The 14,838-nt window shown below is 41.1% G+C and overlaps 1 protein-coding gene across 5 annotated transcripts in view; it reads left to right on the top strand.

Annotated features, from left to right (window-relative positions):
* PDE8A (phosphodiesterase 8A) overlaps nucleotides 1-14,838 on the top strand; it is a 147,354-nt gene that overhangs the window by 95,705 nt on the left and 36,811 nt on the right. For all 5 annotated transcript variants that reach the window (XM_010816946.4, XM_010816945.4, XM_005221812.5 and 2 more), the window contains 2 exons: nucleotides 9,312-9,400; nucleotides 14,058-14,136. In XM_010816946.4, coding sequence (XP_010815248.1) covers nucleotides 9,312-9,400; nucleotides 14,058-14,136 — 168 coding nt within the window. The remainder of the gene's footprint in view (nucleotides 1-9,311; nucleotides 9,401-14,057; nucleotides 14,137-14,838) is intronic.

Raw genomic sequence — 14,838 nt, forward strand, 5'->3', positions numbered from 1 at the left:
TAGCCAGCGTGCAGGTGAGCATCATAAGGATACGAGGTTGGAGGTTGTGGGTCACCTGTTCCCAGCGGATCCTTGGGTCACCCCTCCTTAAACTGCCTAGGGAAGCATTCACATGAGGAAGAAACTTCCCCTGAGAACTCTGAAGTTCCTTGTGTTAGTACTCTTAGGCTACAGAACTGGCCATTCTTAACAAGGACCTTTGATGTTTCTGACTTCCCAGTGAAGCTAATGAAACTAGGAGGACAGATTATTCATTTTGCCTCGAGTTGTTTGCTTACCTATAGCTGCCATAAACAGTGACAGACTTTGTTTTCTTGGGCTCCAGAATCACTGCAGATGGTGACTGCAGCCGTGAAATTAAAAGACGCTTGCTCCTTGGAAGAAATGCTATGACCAACCTAGACAGCATATTAAAAAGCGGAGACATTCCTTTGCCGACAAATGTCTGTCTAGTCAAAGCTATGGTTTTTCCAGTAGTTATGTATGGATGTGAGAGTTGGACTATAAAGAAAGCTGAGTGCTGAAGAATGAATGCATTTGTACCGTGGTGTTGGAGAAGACTCTTGAGAGTCCCTTGGACTGCAAGGAGATCAAACCAGTCAATCCTAAAGGAAATCAGTCCTGAATATTCGTTGGAAGGACTGATGCTGAAGCTGAAGCTCCAGTACTTTGGCCACCTGATGTGAAGAACTGACTCATTAGACAAGACTCTGATGCTGGGCAAGATTGAAGGCAGGAGGACAAGGGGACGACAGAGGATAAGATGGTTGGATGGCATCACCGACTCGATGAACATGAGTTTGAGCAAGCTCTAGGAGTCAGTGATGGACAGGGAAGCCTGGCATGCTGCAGTCCATGGGGTAACCAAGAGTTGGACAACTGAGCAACTGAACTGAACTGATAGCTGCCAGGAGTCATTAAGCTTTTTATTTGTATGAAGTTGTATAAGCAATATTGGAAATACGTGTTTAAAATTCTGTACAAGGAAGTCCGTCAGCATAGCTTCATGGACTGCAAAGTATATCCCGGTAGAAAGTCTAGTTAACCATGGGCCTCGTGTTTTCATAGTACAATTGTGTTATCATTAAACTAATTGTAAAATTCAAAGGTTACTGACACATACTCTCTCCCTGCCCTCTCACCTGCACTACTTAATCAAGGTATTCCCTGCTGCCTCTGCCAGAATTGTGGTTAAGTGCATGTCTCTATGAAAAACACTTCCATGCAAAAAGTACAGGTTTGAAATAGTCATTTTAGAGGTCTGTGACTTAGGAAATATGGATGTAGTAGTCTCACCACTTAGTAAGTGACGAATCCAACTAGGTGACCAGTCATCCAAGACCACACGAGGTAACTTGTCTTCTCACGCAGAGTCCCATACTGTCAGGTATCAGAAGGATACTGAGGTGACAGAGGGCACAGATTGCAGAGCATTCAGGCCTGGAGGCAAGGTGGTTTTCCCAAGTCTCATGGCTGGGAGGCAGTGTGGCCCAGGCTTGAGCCCAACCTCAGACCTGAAAGCCATCACTGCACTGTGATCTCTGGATTCATAGGGCAGACAGCTTTTCTGTAAATGGCCATAGTGCAGGATCCACAGTGGATGCACACTTGCTTACCTCCTCAGTTGGACTTGGCAGTTAAGCTTCCTGACTAAAATCTCAGAGGTTAGGGATTTTTCCCCCCTCTTTTTTATTTTTTCAGTTATGAAAACATGATAACACATTTACAGGAGACTTGGAAAATACAGAACAAAGTTACATATAGTTCCAGTATATATATTACAATTGTTTTTTTTAAGTAGATAAATTAAGATTTTTTAGTTGTAGTTTCAATATCAAACTCTTAAATTAATAGAATGCATGTACAGAGAAGTAGAATCTTATGTAGACCTGAAAAGCACCATGAACCAATTTGAAATAATTATGATTTATTATACAATTTTCACACAGCAGTAGGATACAAATTCTATTCAAGCTCCCATAGATTATAAACTAGGAGACACTGAAAGATAGATATCCAGGGACATAAGACCAGGTGCAAAAATTTGGTGGTTTAAAGTTATTAAAATCATACAGAGTCTGTTCTCTTATCACTGTGAAATTACGTTAGAGATCAATATCAAAAGATATTTGAGAATAACCCAATCCACATATTTTCAAGTGAAGTGTAACTTTACCAAGAGAGATCTTTGACTTAGCCATTGAGAGCCTCAATAAAGAAGACTGAAAAAACACAGGGTGATTCAAGATAAGAAAGCATTTAAATGTGAAATTAGTATCAAAATTAGAAATTAATATCAATGATACCTTAAAAATCCCAGGCATTTGGAAATTAAATGTCCACTTTTAAATGATGGATATATCTAAGAAGCCATAACAAGGAAAATTAGAAATATATTTGTATTGGAATAAAAATGAAAAGAGAATTTACCAGAATTTGTTGCATGCATCTGAAGCTGCTCAGTGTAATTAAATACAGTGTGGAGTCTTGAATAAGGTATGAAAACAAATAATGGACACTAACAAAATTTTGTGAAATTTAACAAAATCTGTATTTAGTTAATAATACTGTATCACATGTTAATTTCTTGTTTGTTTTTTATAATATTGTATTTCTTTATATCCTCAGAATTGGATTAGAAGTTTCAAGCCTCATTCAAAAAAATTGTTTTAATGTGACTAAGATAAACTTTCTAGACTTTTAGCAGTGCAGTAATACTATATGCCAGAATACATGGAACTATGTCAAAGTTTTGAGTGAATATAAATTAGAAATCTAGCATCCTATTCATACTAAGTCAATTAAGTAGAATCAAAATGTCATAAATGTTTTAGATAGGCAAACATTTATGTTTTCTAAAATATATCTAATACATACTATTTATGTTTACAAAAGCTTTTTGACTGCACTTGGTAAAGGCTTGAGAAAGAACATTAAAAAAAGATGAGAAATTGGAAAACGTTAAGTGAAATATGAACACTGAATATGAAATAGAAAAAGTGAAACCATCTAGATAAAAGTAAAAGATCATCATATAATCCAGTTGTTTCTAAACATAGCTGCTCATTAGAAACACATCTGGAGCTTTGGAGAGAAAAAGCAAAACCTGGGCATTTGTATTTTTCAAAAAATTCCAAGATCATTCTGATACACATCTGGATTTTAAAAAGTGATTACAGATTTTCTTATTAAATGGTAGTTTTAGTGATACAGAATTCTATTATTTTCTGTTGACCAATCATAGTACAATGGTATTAAGCAAATGATAGTTACATAATCCCTGTAGTAAAAGATATTTATCAGTTTTCACAATCAATAGTCTGACAAAAAATAAAAGATCATTACAATTGCAAGCCATAAGGAAAACATGATTAGCTGAACAGTATAAAATAATTTCATAGGGTTTGGGGGTTAAGTAGACTGATGTGGTAAGAGGAAGTGCATACATGCACATGTTTTCATCTGCCAGCCAGTCTATGTCTTTTTGTTGGTGCATTTAATCCATTTACATTTGAAGTAATTATCGATATTTATGACCTATTACCATTTTAATTGTTTTGGGTTTATTTTGTGTAGGTCTTTTCCTTATCTTGTGTTTCCTGCCTAGAGAAGTTCCTTTAGCATTTGTTGTAAAGCTAATTTGGTGGTGCTGAATTCTTTTAACTTTTGCTTGTCTGTAAAGCTTTTGATTTCTCCATCAAATCTGAATGAGGGTCTTGCTGGGTAGAGTATTCTTGGTTGTAGGTTCTTCTCTCATCACTTTCAATATATCATGCCATTCCCTTCTGGCTTGTAGAGTTTCTGTTGAGAAATCAGCTGATGGTCTTATGGGAATTCCCTTTTTTGCTGTTTGTTGTTTTTCTCTTGCTGTTTTAATATTTTATATTTGTCTTTAATTTTTGTCAGTTTGATCACTGTGTGTGCTTGCTCCTTCTTGGGTTTTTCCTACCTGGGACTCTCTGTGCTTCCTGGACTTGGTTGACTATTTCCTTTCCCATGGTAAGGAAGTTTTCAGCTATTATCTCTTCAGATATCTTCTCCCGTCCTTTCTCTCGTCTCCTTCTGGGACCCCTAAAATGCAAATGTTGATGCATTTAATGTTGTCCCAGAGGTCCCTTTGGCTATCTTCGTTTTTTTTTTTTCCATTCTTATTTGTATATTCTGTTCTGCATCAGTGATTTCCACCATTCTGTCTCCAGGTCACTTATCCATTCTGCCTCAGTTATTCTGCTATTGATTCCTTCCAGGGTATTGTTCCTCTCTGTTTGTTCTTTACTTCTAGGTCTTTGGTAAATGTTTCTTGCTTCTTCTCCATTATTTTTCTAAGATCCTGGATCATCTTTACTATCATTATTCTGAATTTTTTTTTTCTGGAAAGTTGCCTGTCTCCACTGCATTTAGTTATTTTTGTGGGGTTTTATCTTGTCCCTTCATCTGGGACATAACCTTCTGCTTTTTCATCCTGATTAACTTTCTGTAATATGGTTTTCATTCTAGCCACTATGGGATTGTGGTTCTTCTTACTTCTTATGTCTGCCCTTTGGTGGATGAGGCTAAGAGGCTTGTGTAAGCCTCCTGATGGGAGAGACTAGCATGGGAAAACTGGGTGTTGCTCTGGTGGGCAGGGTCAGTAAAGCTTTAATCCAATTATCTGCTGATGGGCGGGGTTTCAGTCCCTCCCTTTTAGTTTTTTGGCTTGAGGCAACCCAGCCCTGGGGGCTACAGGCTCTCTGGTAGGGTTAATGGCGCCCTCCAAGGGGCCCCTTCCAGGATTGCTGCTGCCAGTGTCCCTGTCCCCTCGGTGAGCCACTGCCAACCCACGCCTCTGCAGGAGACCCTCCAACAGTCACAGGTAGGTCTGGTTCAGTCCCCTGCATCCTCCCCCTGGGTCATGGTGTGCACCAGATATTTTGTTTGTGTCCTCCAAGAGTGGAGTCTCTGTTTCCCCCTGTTCTGTGGCAGTGCTGTGATCAATTCCCGCAGGTCTTCCAAGTCAGATTCTCAGGATTCCCAGTCCCTTTGCCAGACCCCCAGTCTGGGAAGCCTGATGTGGGGCTCAGAGCCTTCACAACAGCGGAAGAACTTCTTTGGTATTATTGTTCTCCAGTTTGTGGGTCATCCACTTGGCAGGGATGGGATTTGATTTTATCATGATTGCATCCCTCCTACCATCTGATTGGGGCTTCTTCTTTGTCTTTGGACGTGGGGTATCTTTTTTTGGTGGGTTCCAGCATCCTCCTGTTGATGGTTGTTCAGCAGCTAGTTGCAGTTTTGGTGCTCTCGCAGGAGGAGATGCGCGCACGTCCTTCTACTTTGCCATCTTGAACCAGAACCTTGAGGTTAGGGTTTGGTGTCTCTTGCCCTAGTCGTGCATTAGAACTCCCTCAGAAGCGTCCCTGAGGAGGTCCTGGTTCTGTTGGTTTGGGGAGGGGCCTGCACGCTGGTGTTACTTTTTAGATTGCAGGGAGTTCTAATGTGCAGCCAGGGATGCAGATGCACTGGGGGTGGGGGGCCCCCGTGTGGGTGATGTGTTCTGGGGAGAGGCAGGTTGAGTTGGCTGGGTGCTAGTGGCCCTACCACTCTCATGGGCTGGGATGGGGTGAAGAGACCAGCTGCTGCTCAAGCTGAAGGAACAGCAGCCTGATTCCTGAAGCTCCTTTGGCCTGACGCCCTTCTCTACCCTCCACAACCCCATGGAATCCTCAGGACATGAATGAAACCTGCAGAAGGCAGGAAAGACAGGATGTTTAGACACAGAGCCAAGCAGAGGTAGCAAGGTGGGGAGCAGACGGCAGGAGAAAGATGCAGTCCTTCTATCCACATGCACTGGTTTTCTAGCCTGAACATCCACCTTTGGGATAAAGATGTTTGGATGTACACACCCAGTGAGAACTCTGGCCACATGCACAGGAGGCTGTGACACACGATACACATGGCTCCCTGTCCCAGGATGTCGCCTGCAAAACAGGTGAGGCCGGGCAAGTGCGGGGATAGCTGGGGACCCCTGCCCATCTCAGGTCCCCCACCTCTTGTCTCCTGGCGTGGCACACTCTGTGCCCCAGAAATCTCACCGCTGTTCCTGCCCTGTCAGCGGTGGGCACCTGTGCAGATGAGCAGTGTTCTTGGGTGTTCCTGTGGGGTCGTGACTGACTGAGAGAGCTGCAGGGCCATTACTCTCTCTCTCTCTCTCTTTTTAATAATTTTGTTTATGTATGGCCTTCCTGGATCTTCATTGCTACACAGGCTTTTTCTCTAGTCCCAGCGAATGGAGGCTCCTTTCTGGTTGTGGTTCACAGGTGTCTTATTGCAGTGGCTTCTCTTGTTGCGGAGCACAGGCTCTAGGGTACATGGCTTCAGTAGTGGTGGTGTGAGGCTTAGTTGCTCCGTGACATGTGTGATCTTCCTGGACCAAGGATCAAGCCTGTGTCCCCTGCACTGGCAGGTGGGTTCTTAACCACCAAGCCGCCAGGACGTCCCAAGGCCAGCACTCTTAGCCCTCCCAGTTGGTGGGAGCTCGCGGGCATGTCCCCTGTCTGACTTGTGTGGCTAGGAATGGTTGTGTTTGGCCTGTGGGCCTAGGGACCATCATGCCCAGGGCCAGCAGGCCTGGCTCTCCCTCCCAGGGGCCTGCAGTGACTGCTGTGTGTTCATGCAGCAGTCTGCAGGCACAGTGCTTTCTCGTGGTCATTGTCAGAGATGTAGGGTGGTCTTGTTTTGCGGGTAAGGAAGCAGGCTCTGGAAGCTTCAGGGCCTCGTAGAGGATCATACAGCTCTAAGACATGAACCAGGGGCTGGGCTCTTAGGTTACTTGACACACAGATAAGATCATGGTTCCAACAGGGGGATGTCTGCCTTCACTGGTGGTAGAAGGAGCACCACAAGAGGCCCCATGCCCCAGGCTGGTCTGGCTTTGGCTTGTGGATAGTGACCTTCATATACCCTACCTCTGAGGCCTCAGCTTCCTCCTCACCAGATAGAATATTATCCATGTGTTGAGCAGGTGAAATCAAGAGTGTGCCACAGAAACGGGGGCAAGTAAATACAAATATTACAGCAGAGTGGAATTATGCGATGGTACATAGTGATGTGTAAGATGTCTTCATGAAATTCTTAATCTGGTGGGATGGGCTCAGGCTTCCTATTTCCATGTGGTCTGCTTTGTTGAGATGTTTTCATCATGTAGAGAATGGTTAGTGTCCGCAGGAATAGGAGCGCCTGGGGGAAGCCATGGCTCTGCAAGTCCCTCTGCTGTGAAGGATGATCCTTTGTCAGCTTAGCTGAGCTGCTGTTTGATGTTAGTACAGGGAAATATTGCCTAGTGGGAGTGACTTCTGTGACACAGCTGCGAAGAGGTGTGCAAGTGTGTTTTTGCTTACTGTGAGCTTGTGCAGCTCGAAAGAGGACAAAATACTGTTCATCTAAGTGACGAGACTCCAAAAGTTAATATAAATGGGACTTGCGTTAATAAATTTCTTCCTTTTGCATATTCTAGCCTCTACCAGTGACATGTAGACATCAAAAAAATCCTCATAGCTCAAGGCACTGAAAGAAAAGTATTCTTAAGCCCTGGTTTTTTTCCCTTGAGCTCTTTTTTAGTGGAAGAATAGTTGATTTACACTGTTGTGTTAGAACAACACAGAAAAGTGTACATAAAAGTGATTTGGTCATATATATATATATATATATGCTGTTCTTCAGCTGTTCAGTCACGTCTGAATCTTTGTGACTCCATGGACTACAGCATGCCATGCTTCCCCATCCTTCACCATCTCCCAGTTTGCTCAGATCTGTGTCCATTAAGCTGGTGATACCATCTAACCATCTCATCCTCTTCTGCCCCCTTCTCCTTTTGCCTTTAATCTTTCCCAGAATCAAGGTCTCTTCCGATGAGTTGGCTCTTTGCATCAGGTGGCCAAAGTATATACATACATGTATATATACTTTTTCAGATTCTCTTCCATTAATGGTTTTACAAGATACTGAAATGTAGTTTCCTGTGATACATAGTAGGACCTTGTTTTCCTGTCTTCCATACAGTAGGGTGTACCTATTAATCTCAAGTTCCTACTTTATCCATCCCCACATCCCTTCCCCTTTGGTGACTGTAAGTTTTTTTTCTATGTCTGAGTTTGTTTCTGTTTTGTGAATAAATTCATTTTTATATTTTTAGAACCCACATATAGGTGGTATCATATGATATTTGTCTTTTTCTTTCTTACTTCACTTAGTATGCTGATCTCTGGGTTTATGCATGTTGCTGCAAATGGCATTGTTTCATTTTTTATGGCCGAGTAATATTCTATTACACACACCCACCCACACACCTTCTTTATCCATTTGTCTGTCAGTGGACACTTAGGAGGTTGCTTCCCATCTCAGCTTTTGTAGATAGTGCTGCTATGAACTTGGGGATACACACACCTTCTTTAACACACACACACGCCTTCTTACTTGGGGATACACACACCTTCTTTAACACACACACACCCCTTCTTACTTGGGGATACACACACCTTCTTTAACACACACACACCCCTTCTTACTTGGGGATACACACACCTTCTTTAACACACACACACCCCTTCTTTATCCGTTCCTCTGTCAGTGGACACTTAGGAGGTTGCTTCCATGTCTCGGCTGTTGTAGATCGTGCCTCTATGAACTTGAGGGTGCATGTCTTTTCAAATTATAGTTTTCTCTGGATATGCCCAAGAATGAACCCTGTTTTTCTTATTCATTTATTGACTACTTAATTGAGATACAATTCACTTTCCATGTAATTCAGCTATTTATTTAAAGTTGATATAACATTTTTATAGAAGAAATACATAACTAATTATAACATGATTTTCCATGTCTTTGTTTCACTTGACGGTGTATCTTGTGCATCATTCCATATACGTTCACATCCCCACCACCGCGTGCTGTTCCGTTAAATGGTTATACTAGTTTTAAAAAACTATTTTAAAGATTTTTAATTTTATTTTTCTCTTTCCAGCAAACACTTTCCCTTTTCTTTCTTTCCTCCTTTCTGCCTTTTTTTCTCTAATGAGGTACAGTTGATCAATTCAGCCACTTAAAGTATACAATTCAGTGGTTTCTTAATATGTTCTCAGGTATGTGCAAGCACTATTTTTTAAATGCTGATTTGGTATTGTAAGTTTTCATCTCATTTCCTGTTTATCATTGAGGATAAGTTATTTTTTAGATGTCAGATACCAAATTGAGAAGTCTGTTGGAAAGCATTATTTGTGTATAATAATTTAAAGGTACACGTGTGTTGATCCACACCATCCCCTTTCTGTTTGTAGAGGTATATAGAAAACCCCAGCCCCATGGCCTGTTACAATGAACTGCTCCAGCTGGAGTTTGGAGAGGTGCGCTCACAGCTGAAACTCAGGTAATTCTGCTGCTTCGGGAGAGCCCACCATACCGCCCAGGGTGTGGCTGCAACTGAGGTCTTGAGTGTGGGCAGCTGGCTCCATTGTGGCTGTTACTGACTTCCTGCTAAAATAGGATGGAGCGGAGGGAAAGCACCTCTCCTTGCATAAGACTTTCAGAGTCTGCCTGGATGTCTAACAGATAGGCATGTTAGTGATGTGAGACTTAACGTTTAAAGACGGGGCTCCAGTGGGGACTCCTGGTGATCCAGTGTTTGAATTTCAGTACTCTCACTGCCAGGACCCCAGGTTTGATCCCTGGTTGGGGAACTAAGATCCCACAAACTGCATGGCACAGCCAAAAAAAAACAGATGGGGCACCAAAATAATAGCAAATGAAAAAGCAGGATGTGAAAGTATATATATTGAATTACCTGTTTTGTTTTTTAATTAAAAATTCTTTTTGATATGTACATACATATTTCCGGTAGGTGACATGTTTTCTTTTCTACAATAAACATTTTGTAATTTGCTCTTGCTAAACAGTTTTTTTTTTTTTACCTGAAAAGAATATAAACCTAGTTCTTTGTAGAGTGAGAAAAGCAGCAAAATTAGTAAAATTATCTGAGGTTGACAGAAGTGGAAAAAAAATGTCAGTAGCTCTTTCTCATCCTCAGTCTCTTCCTTGGGTTCTGTTTGACATTTCCTTTACCAGGATCCAAGAGAGAATGGAATCACTCTGTCTGTACATGCTCAGGGGGAGATAAGGGGGTTAGAATTTGGAGTATAAAGATTGGCGGGGACCAGCACAGGGTACCACATGCGGAGAAGAAAATACTTCATAGACGAAACGAAATGAAGCGTGAGGTAGCAGAGAAGTGCTGTGAGCAGAGATGTTTCAGGGCTGGTGAGGTCTACAAAAGAGCTCCTTTTTGTTGCTAAACTCTTCAGGGTAGCTTGAGATGGATGGCTGGCCTTGAGCCTGCCCCTTTCCTTACTCCTGGGTCTTCCACAGCTTGGCTGCCACAGTCCCGCTGTGAGCCATGGAGCTTATTGTTGGCAGAAACCGATACCCAGGGAGGTTAACTGCCTTTCGTCCCAGCTCTCACACGTGGCACAGGACAAAGGTCATCCTCTGGCTGTAACCCACAGCCTCAGAGCTGCACTCACCGTCTCTCCTCATGCTGTGCTTTGTCTCTGGTGTGCCAGCTGACAGCCAGAGGGAGAGGTCTGCTGTGCAGGGAGATAGGATGATAGGACAGGGAAGGGGCGGGTGTGGGGCTGAGAATTGAGGGCCATAGAGAGAGACTTCATCTGAGATACTAAAGCACACTAAAAAGCTATGTGTCACAAGCATCTCTGTGTTACTGCTAGATCAGTAACCTAGAAATGTAAAGTCTAGAAACGAGCATGAGTGTATTTAAGAACTGAGAACATAAGTATATATGTTCACCATGGCAGTTCAAATCCACACAGGAAAGGGTAAATTTTTCCAGTGAACAGAATTGTGACAATTTATTAACTATGTGGAAAGAAAATTAAGTTATATCCCAATCTCACACCCAGTTCCAAAATAAACTGCAGTGTGCATCATGTTAAAAAGTAGGGCCACAAAAGTACTAAAAGTGTAAGTGAACATATGTCGTTGGATAATGAAGCCTTGGTAAACCCAGTGTGGTGTTAAAAAGATTGCATAAAGGAAGAGAAGCAGATTAGGCAAGATAAAAATGTTAAGCTTGTCCCAGTGAAAACACCTTGTGTGTTAAGTTGCTTCTTTCGTGTCTGACGCTTTGTAACCCTATGGACTGTGGCCTGCCAGGCTTGTCTGTCCATGGGATTCTCCAGGCAAGAAACCTGGAGCAGGTTGCCATTTCCTCCTCCATGGGATCTTTACAACTCAGGGATCAAATGATCCAGTGATTGAACCCACATCTCTTGTGTCTCCTGCATTAGCAGGTAGATTCTTTACCACTACCTCCACCTGGGAAGCCCTGGTGGCTCAGATGGTAAAAATACCTTAACACCAGGCTCCTCTGTCCATGAGACTTCCCAGGCAAGAAACCTGGAGTAGGTTGCCATTTCCTCCTCCAGGGGATTTTCCTGACGCAGGGATTGAACCCACATCTCTTGCATCTCCTGCATTGGCAGCTGGGTTCTTTACCTCTGGCACCACCTGGGAAGCCCACATAATGTTAAAAATTTAGACAAATAGCAAACTAGGAAAAATACATTCATAACGTTCAGGACAGACAGATTAATATCCTAAATATGTAAAGAGCTTTGATGAATCAGTTTAAAGATAGAAACACCCAGTATAAAAAAATTACACATGTATACTTGTGGCGGATTCATTTCGATATTTGGCAAAACTAATACAATATTGTAAAGTTTAAAAATAAAATAAAATTTAAAAAATAGTAATAAAAATAATAAAATGGAAAAAAAATTACAAAGGACATGTCATAATAAGAGTTATTAATGGCCAGTGAACATGAAAAAAATGTTCAGCTTCAGTAGTAACCAAAGAAATTAAAATGATTCACCATTTTTTATTTACCAGATCAGCAAAAATTTAAAAACGTGATAAAACCCAGTAGGGCTTCTCACAGATCCATCTCCTCCTAGCTTGCTATATCAGAGGTAGAAACTTCTTATTTTTCATTCTTGTTTTTTTAAATAATAGCTTTATTGGGCTAATTCACATATATGCCAAGAAAGAAGGACTAGTTTTTATCGGCTAAGCTGTTTTGTCTTATTTACCTAGATAGCTTAGTAATACCAGGAATAATGTAACAGCACTATATGAACAATTACGAATTTTATGAAGAAGTAGACAGTTGCATTCTTTTTTTCATCATCTGAGGCATATGCAAAAAAAAGAAAAAAAAGCTGAAAGCAACCTAAATGTGTAGTAATGGAAAATTTGTTTGAATGAATTATTATATAACTTTAGAATATTACATATGTTATTAAAAGTGATGATAAGGAACTAATTAATGATATGGAAACATATTAATATATTTTTTCAGTGGGACAAGATTATAAAACTGTAGGGTATGATTATATTTTTATAAATATATATATATTTTGCATGTATATTTATATAAGAAATTGCCTAGAACACCAATTGATTTGTGTAGGTGTTGGGATTTCAGATGATTTAATCTCATTTATTTTTAAACAGATTTATTGAGATATAAATCTGTATAAGGAGAAGGTAATGGCACCCCACTCCAGTACTCTTGCCTGGAAAATCCCATGGACGGAGGAGCCTGGTAGGCTGCAGTACACAGGGTCGCTAAGAGTTGAACATAACTGAGCGATTTCACTTTCACTTTTCACTTTCGTGCATTGGAGAAGGAAATGGCAACCCACTCCAGTGTTCTTGCCTGGAGAATCCCAGGGACAGGGGAGCCTGGTGGGCTGCTATCTATGGGGTCGCACAGAGTCGGACATGACTGAAGCGACTTAGCAGCAGCATTAGCATTGAGATATAATTCACGTTCTATACAATTCACCCATTTGAAGTGCCCCGTTCAGTGGCTTTGAGTATATTCACAGAGTTGTGCAACCACCGCCACAGTTTTAGAACATTTCCATGACCTCCGGCCCTAGATAACCACTAATCTAATTTCTCCGTATATATAGATTTGCCTATTCTGGACATTTCATTAAAATAGAATCACGCAATATGTGGCCCTTTTGTGACTGGCTTCTTTTAACTTAGCATAATGTTTTTTAAGATTCATCCATATTATGGCACACGTGAGGACTGTGTTTCCTTTTATATCTGAATAGTATTCCATTGTGTGGACACATCACATTTTATTCATCCATTCATAAGTTGATGGACATTAGGGTTGTTTCCACTTATGGGCTGTAAGTTTTTCTGTGGATGTATGTTTTCTTTTCTGTAGGGTACCTACCTAGGAGTAAAATTGGTTACTCTGTGCTTAACAGCTTGTGGAACTGCCAGACTGTTTTCCAAAGCAGCTGTATCATTTTACATTCCTACCAGCAGTGTATGAGGGTTCCTTACCAACACTGTCTTTGATTATAGCCATCCTAGTGGGTATGATGTAGTATTTCATTTATTTTCATTTTCTAATTAAAAAAAAAAACCGTTGTTACCTGTGTAACTCAAAAATGTTTTCAACCACCAAGGACAGGGAGAATGCTCACAATATAAGGCTAAGTAGAAGCAGGGAACAAAGCCAGTGATCCTGGTGATCTGTTTTGTGAAAAGAATTTGTTGAAGGTGGCAGCTGCAAACGATGGGCCGCCTCTTTTCTGCCAAAACTTGAGTCTGCTTTCTCTTTGAGTCCTCATGAGGACTCTGCATGTGGTGAGAAGGGAGACACCCAGGGAGGTTGAGTCACGTCCCACAGCCAGTGAAGGGCTGTGCTCTGACCCTTGTGTGGGCTCCCCCGGCCCACCTGTCCTTGGAATGGAGAGAAGAGCACCAGGTTGTGCAGAGTCGTGATCCCAAGTGGCGGGGTTGCAGGAGGCGTTTATTTCTTCCTTCTGCTTTTTAATCTTAACCCCTTCTTTTTCTCAAGTTAGCATCAGTTACCTTTATAATCAAAGAACTCAAGTAAGTTAATGTAGTATCCTAAGACTATAATTCATTTTATAATATTTATATTAATCAGTCCTTTTTCTTTTCTACCCATAAAGGGCTTGTAATTCAATGTTCGCTGCATTAGAGAAAAGTCAAGAAGCAATTGAAATTACAAGTGAAGACCACATTATCCAGGTTTGTTATTTTGGAAGTTTGTCCTGCATTTCTGGTTTGTGTGCATTTTTAGGGTTGAACCCCTTTGGTATTTTTTTTTTTTCTTTCTTTCTCTCTTTGAAGTTCAAGGGACCGGTTTTTCCTTAGAGGTTTATCAGAACAAAATCTGTAAAATACAAAGTCTAAGATAAATTCCCTCTGGGGTAAGAAAAGTTTCTTTCTAATAATTACTTAATGTGCTGGAAAGTATTCTGTAGACATATGGCACTGGCGTTTACTTTTTCTCTCCTTTTTGCTTGTTTATTACGTGAGGAGGGGCTTTTATCCAGGACTTTGGAGCTGGGTGGGGAGAGACTGTTGCAACAAGGAGAGGCCCTGCCCATAAGGGCTGTGTGCGCTTTCCTTTCTTAACTGTTTTTGATGGTAGTTTACTATAGAAACTATAGAAATTTACTGGACACTACTCAAAATTTCAAAAATAATCTAGTAGCTACTTAACAAATTATTAGCAAAGTGGCTTCATATAAGTGACTTAAGATAATATAGCTTTCATTTAAAAATGGTCCACAGTAAAAGGAAATAACCTTTAAAAAAATAGATAAGCAACAGGACCTATAGGACAGCACCGGGAACTCTACTCAGTGTTTTATAATGACCTATATGGGAAAAGAATCTGAAAAGGAATAGATACATGTGTATGTATAACTGAGTCCCTTTGTTGTA

The sequence above is a fragment of the Bos taurus genome, chromosome 21 (genome assembly GCF_002263795.3).
Source record: "Bos taurus isolate L1 Dominette 01449 registration number 42190680 breed Hereford chromosome 21, ARS-UCD2.0, whole genome shotgun sequence".
Classification (NCBI taxonomy): Eukaryota; Metazoa; Chordata; class Mammalia; order Artiodactyla; family Bovidae; genus Bos; species Bos taurus.